At 45.6% G+C, this 6,683-nt stretch overlaps 1 protein-coding gene across 1 annotated transcript; it reads left to right on the top strand.

Moving 5' to 3' along the window:
* Window positions 1-1,100: 1,100 nt before the first annotated feature.
* ENH_00062200 (hypothetical protein, conserved) lies at window positions 1,101-2,927 on the top strand (the record flags this gene model as incomplete). The annotated part of the gene is made up of 3 exons (XM_013577179.1): window positions 1,101-1,436; window positions 2,056-2,128; window positions 2,443-2,927. 3 exons carry the CDS (start codon window positions 1,101-1,103, stop codon window positions 2,925-2,927), a joined length of 894 nt encoding a protein of 297 aa, XP_013432633.1.
* Between the last annotated feature and the right edge of the window lie 3,756 nt (window positions 2,928-6,683).

Here is a 6,683-nt window from a genome sequence, read left to right on the forward strand (position 1 = left end):
GTTTAGGGTTTAGGGTTTAGGGTTTAGGGTTTAGGGTTTAGGGTTTAGGGTTTAAGGGTCAGAGTCAGGGGTTGAGGGCTTTTTGGGTTGCTGAGTGGAGGGTCCAGGGTGGAGGGTTTAGGGCTTTCTTTAGGGTTGCCCATTGTGGGGTTTAGGGTTTAGGGTTTAGGGTTTAGGGTTTAGGGTTTAGGGTTTTGAGCTGCAGGGCGGGCATCCTCGGGTGCCTCTGAATTCGTTTTCTTTCAAACTACCAGCTCTAATTACTTTTCCACTTTAGGAATTAAATTAAAAATAGTTATTTAGAATTATTTATTTATTTCTTTTTGTTTTTTCTTTCAAGGTTGTTTCTCTTGTTCGTTACATTCGATCCAACTTTCCCTCTTTTCGCCTGACCCTCCCAACGCTAAGAGATGCATTACTGGGTCGGAAGGTCAAGGGGCCCCGTGGGGGCCCCTCGCCCTCGCCCCACAATTTGGCTGTCTCCAAAGGGCCAATTGGACACAGGCGGCCACTTCGCGTTTATTGCATTTGTTGGTTATTCATAAAGTGAGTTTATTGCTTTTGGGTTCTAGGGTTTAGGGTTTAGGGTTTAGGGTTTAGGGTTTAGGGTTTAGGGTTTAGGGTTTAGGGTAGACTCTTTTTGACTGCTTCTGCCTTCACCCCCTTCATCTCCCTGAACCTGCCTTTACTCCGTTCATCTTCTCGCACTATCTTTAAATCTTTATTTATTTATTTATTTATTTATTTATTTATTTATTTATTTATTTATTTATTTATTTATTCATTTATTTATTTTTCTTTTTATTCAGATTCTGTGGGAGCGCTGTGTCCCCTCTTCAAACCAACAAGGATCTTTTAGTGCTTATGTTGAGTTGGGATTAAATCCAGAATCTGCAGAAAAAGAAATCCAACAAATCGTTTTCGACGAGCCCCCCACAGGGGCCCCCCGGCGCCAGGGGGGGGCCCCCAGGGGGGCCCCCCAAGGGGCCCCCCCTGGGGGGGCCCCCCAGGGGGGCCCCCAGGGGGGCCCTCAGGGGGGCCCCCAGGGGGGCCCCCAGGGGGGGGCCTTGAATGAGGGGGCCCCCCGCCCTCCCAAAAGGATGCGAGTGGGCTCTGCAGGGGCCCCCAACAGGCGGGGCCCCTCGGGGCCTCCTGGGGGCCCCCCAGGGGGCCCCCAGGGGGTGCAGGGGGGGGGCCCCCGGGGGGGCCCCCGGGGGGCCCCCGGGGGCCCCCTGAACCCGGATTTGGCGGAAAGTTTGCGGAAAAGACTAATGAGAGTTCGGGAGGAAACGGCGCAAAGACTGAAGTTGAAAACTACGAAAAGTATTGCAACAAATGCAGCTTTGGAAGCAATTGTGGAAAATGTTCCTTCAACTTTGCGGCAGCTGCAGCAGCTGCAGCAGCTGCCGTTCAAAGGGCTGCAGGGAGAAAAGAAAGTGAGAAAAATAAAAATTAAAAAAATAATTCAAAATGCCTTTTTTTGCTTTTTTAATTCAGATTTATTTCTCTTTAGTCCTCATATGTGCATATATAAATATGCAGAAATATATACAATTATATATATATATATATATATATATATATATATATATATATATATATATATATATATATATATATATATATACATATATATATATTATAAACAAGTAATATATTCATGTATATATGTATATGAATTTATATATTTATATATTTATTTATTTATTTCTGTATATATATGCATATATATGTTTATATATATATATATTTTGAGGCACATTTGTCATTTATAAATATATTTTAAAGAATGCAATTTAACATAAAATAAATAAAAGTTTTTAAAGTTTAAATGCAAATTTAAATTTGCAAATTGCTGCATGCGCTGGTTCTTTGCTTTGCGTTTATTGCCAGTTAATATATTCAACTCATTATTATATTTTTTACTCATTTATTTATCATTATTTATTATTTATTATTATTTATTTATTATTTATTTATTATTTTTTATTTATTTATTATTTATTTATTTATTTATTATTTATTTATTTATTTATTTTTATTTTGCAGCTGCAGAAATACGGGCAGCTGTTTGTGTCGGAGGTGCGGGCCTTTCTGTGCGAGAATCGTCTGGTCCATTTATTGCGAGGTATTGGAATTAAATTGAATTAATAAATTGAATTAATTAATTTAATTAATTATTTATTTAAATAAATAAATAAATTTAATTTATTTATTCATTATAATGCTCAATCGCCGTTTCAAAGTGGCTGCTTGTTCGCCGCCGCTGGTGTACGTACACCCGAAGTGGCGGCCTCTGTTGAATCGCTTTTTTCAAAATGATTTTTGAAATACTTTTTTGCGAATTTATTTCCATTTTTGTTCCTTTAAAAGCCCATTTGAAGCTCTTTTATTCCTTTTATTTATAAATTCCACTTTATTTCTTTCTTTTTCTTTTTCCAGAAGAAGAAAAACCCAACTCCCCCCCAGGGGCCTCTGCCAGCAGTTTGCCCTCAGCCAGCGCAGCTGCAGAAGAGGAGTTCATTTGTGTAGGGGGGCCCCCCGGGGGCCCCGAGGGGCCCCCTGGGGGCCCCCAGGGGCCCCCCGGGGGGCCCCTCGTGGGGCCCCCCGGCTGTGCCCTATCGCAGCAGCCCTTAAACCCACCCAGCACTCAGTTTTGTGTCTCGCAAAGTATGTACTTTATGGGGGGCCCCCAGCACCAGCCGGGGCCCCCAGGAGGCCAGGGGGCCCCCCAGGGGGCCCCCTGGGGAGCCCCCCAAGGGCCCTTAACTGGGGTCCCCGGGGGGCCCCAGGGGACCCATGGGGGCCCCCCGGGGGCCCCCGGGGGCCCCGCAGGAGGGTACTGGCCTGCGGGGCCTGGGGGTGGCGGAAAGGAGGCCCCAGATCTTTGGGATCCTGAAGACTTGGAATGTTTAGATGATTTATAATTGAAATAAATAAATAATTAATTTAATTCTTGAAGTGTTTATTTAGATCTTTAGATCTTCATAAATAGTTCTTTTGCTAGCTAGTGATTCAGGTGCTGCTCGGGCCTTCGTACTGGCTCAGGCTGCTGCTGATTACTGCAGCAAAAGAGCAGCAGCAGCAACAGCAGCAGCAGCAGCAGCAGCAGCAGCAGCAGCAGCAGCAGCATGGGCTGCAGGGGTCGAGTGACCTACGCCATGAGCAAGCGGAATGGGCGTCACAAGTGGAATTGTCTTCATTAGGAGAATTAAATGAATTAAAAGTAATAAATTTAATTAAAATTAATTAAAATAAATTAAATTAATTGAATTAAATGAAAAGAAACAGACGATTTCATTAAATTCAGTGCCGGGGCTTGGAAGATCGCGGCAGGTGACCTTCGAGCTCTGCTGCTGCTGCTGCTGCTGCTGCTGCTGCTGCTGCTGCAGTTTAAAGTGACGAAATAACCTCTTTTAAGTCTTTATCTGCATAAATTTAAATATATAATTAAAAATAAAGTTTTATTTTTTGAAAAAAGAAGAAAAGCAGCGAAGTATTTGGTTTGCTGCTGCGAGGCGTCGGACTGCTGCGGCGGTGGCTGCTGCTGCTTGCTGCTGCTGTTTTCTTCTTTTTCTCGGATTTCTTTGCAAATTTGACCTTTTTTGTTTGCAAATTTATTATTATTTGTTTAATTTCGACAAATAGTTTCCAAAAAATACCATTTTAACCCCATGAAGGCTCTCTGGCGGCTCCCCCTGCGGCGCTCGACGGAGTTGCCGCAGCCGCTTGGGGTGTCTAGACGCAGCAGCCGCCCGCGTGCTGCTGCTGCTGCTGCTGCTGCTGCTGCTGCTGCTGATTACTTTGGTAATGATTCAAAAGCCCCTTTTGATATTTATTTCGTTTGTTTTCTTGCTGCCAGCTGCATCGGCCTTTTCCTTCTAGCCAAGCTGCTGCTGCTGCTCTGGAGAGGAGGCGCCTAAGTACGCCTGCTGCTGCTGCTGCTGCTGCTGCAGCGCAGCAGCAGCAGCAGCACCTGAAGTAGCAGCAGCAACAAGGGGCTAAAATGTCCAGCGGTACCTGCTAGGCCGGCAAGTGAAACAGCAGCAGCAACAGCAGCAGCAGCAACAGCAGCAGCAGCAGCGCAAAACAGCAACGGCAACAGCAACGGCAGCAGCAGCAGCAGCAGCAGCGCAAAACAACAGCAGCAGCAGCAGCAGCAGCAGCAGCAGCAGCAAGGCCTGTTCCTGCTGCAGCCAAATGCACCCTTTGGCCACTTTATTGACAATTCAAACTAAATATTATTTCTTTTATAAATGCCATTAGAAGGGCCTCTGCTGCTGCTTCTTTTGCTGCTGAGGGGCTGCCATTTTTGGAAGTTTCTTTTAAATGAAAAAATAAAAATATTTCAATTTTATTTATTTGCCAATTAAAACAAAACAAAAGAAACTTGCAAACAGCTGCAGTGCATTTTGCTGCTGCTGCAGTGCTGCTGCCCTTATTGCTGCTGCTGCTGCTGCAGTGCTGCTGCCCTTATCGCTGCTGCTGCTGCTGCAGTGCTGCTGCCCCTATTGCTGCTGCTGCTGCTGCAGTGCTGCGGCCCTTATCGCTGCTGCTGCTGCTGCAGTGCTGCGGCCCTTATCGCTGCTGCTGCTGCTGCAGTGCTGCTGCCCTTATCGCTGCTGCTGCTGCTGCAGTGCTGCTGCCCTTATCGCTGCTGCTGCTGCTGCAGTGCTGCTGTCCTTATCGCTGCTGCTGCTGCTGCAGTGCTGCGGCCCTTATCGCTGCTGCTGCTGCTGCAATGCTGCTGTCCTTATCGCTGCTGCTGTTGCTGCAAGGCTGCTGCAGTGCTGCTGCTCTTGTTGCTACTGCTGCTGCTGCAGCTTTTGCTGCTCTTGCTGCTGCTTCTGCTGCTGCTGCGGCGGCTGTTGATGCCGGCCGGCCCCTGTCAATTGACTAGCCCCTCCCCTGCCGCTGCTGTTGCTGCTGCTGCTGCTGCTCCTGTTGCTGCTGCTGCTGCTGCTGCTGCTGCTGCTGCTGCTGCTGCTGCTCCTGTCCTGCTGCATGCACGCTGCTGTTACATGAATGCAAATGCTAGGAAGCACTTAGTTGTAAAGGGGAAACTAATTATTTTAATTTATTTTCCATTTTAAGCTTTTATATTTAAATGCATTTATTTGTTCTTTCACTTTTGCTGCAGCATATTATCTATATTATTATATATATTGTATTTCAATTCAGATATGCTGCTGCAGCTGCTGCAGCTGCTGCAGCAGCAGCAGCAGCAAATCTTCGATGCCTAAACCCTGAACCCTAGGCCCTGAGCCCTAGAGCCTAAACCCTAAACCCTAAACCCTAAACCCTAACTGGCTGCGAGCCGCTCAGCTGCCAACTCATTGAAATGTTTTTGAGTTGGGTCTGTGGCATTAAATAAAAAACAAAGTTTTTGCATTTTTGAGTCTTTCTTCAAAAGTATTTATCGGGATTTTGCAAAAAGCCAAAAAGTCAATTCTTTTATATCAATTTAAGACTTTTTTGGCTTTTTTTATTTCGGAATTTGACTTTGGTTTGCTTTGTAGCTCAATTTAATGCCATTAAGACATTCGGTGAAGGGGAAAATGGCAAAAATAACCCTAAATGGCATTGTTTTGTTAATAATTTGAATTCAAATGGCATTTTTTGTTAATAATTTGAATTTAAATGGCATTTTTTGTTAATAATTTGAATTTAAATGGCATTATTTTGTTTGATTTCACTTCAAATGGCATTATTTTGATTGGAGTGGTCTGGCTCTGGGGTGTGCAGACACCGCAGACGAAAAATTGAAATAAGAGCACCACCGACTGCCGTTTTTTTTCGTTTTTTCTTTTTGAAATAAATAAAATGAATAAAATAAATAAATTAAATTAAATAAATGCATTTAAATTGGTTTTCAAAGGCTGAGTCGCGTGAAAGAGGCCGAAGTGGCTGCGGCCGGAATGCCTGACCACCGGGCGGCGCGCCGGTGCTGCTGCAGTGTCGGAGCTGCTCAGCGAGGCCCCAAAGTCTCTTTTTTTGCGGAAAAAATGAAAAATAAAAGCCAAAAAAGAAGAAATAAATTCATTTAATTGCGAAATTCGATTTAAAAAGGGGAAAATGCAAGAAACTTTCTACCAGCGCGTCTTCGTCGCCTTGGGCGGTGAGTCACCTCGGGCGCTCCGCGGGTTTTCCCTCAGATTGCACTTTTTTCGCCTCTTTTGCCGCTTTTAAGGAAATGAAATAAAATAAATATTTAAATTAAATCCATTTAAACTTAATTTGTCTTTTTGGGGCCCCAAACGCCGCCGCCGAAGCCGAGAAATTGCATTTCCAAGTGCTCGCCCACGCCCTTCCTGCGCACTCCTCTTCCTGCTGCTGCTGCTGCTGCTGCTGCTGCTGCTGCTGCTGTTGCTGCTGCTGCTGCTGCTATCCCCTGAACTATGGCTTGGCCCCGAGAGGCCTCGAAAGCGGCTTTTCGGGGCAGCAAATAAAAGTTTCTTTTTCGAAAAGCTGCAGTGTTCGGGTGTACGTACACCCCGCAGGCGATGAGGCGCGCCCCAAAGCTGCCCAAAACTCCAACACTTTTCTTCCTCATCTTTCTCTCTTGGGAGCAGTCCAGTCCCGGCAGCTGGGGGAGTTCCTCGACGGAAAAGGTATTTGCTGCTGCTGCTGCTGCTGCTGCTGCTGCTGCTGCTGCTGCTGCTGCTGCTGCTGCTGCTGCTGCT

This window comes from Eimeria necatrix, genomic scaffold (genome assembly GCF_000499385.1).
Source record: "Eimeria necatrix Houghton genomic scaffold, Enh_scaff548, whole genome shotgun sequence".
Classification (NCBI taxonomy): Eukaryota; Apicomplexa; class Conoidasida; order Eucoccidiorida; family Eimeriidae; genus Eimeria; species Eimeria necatrix.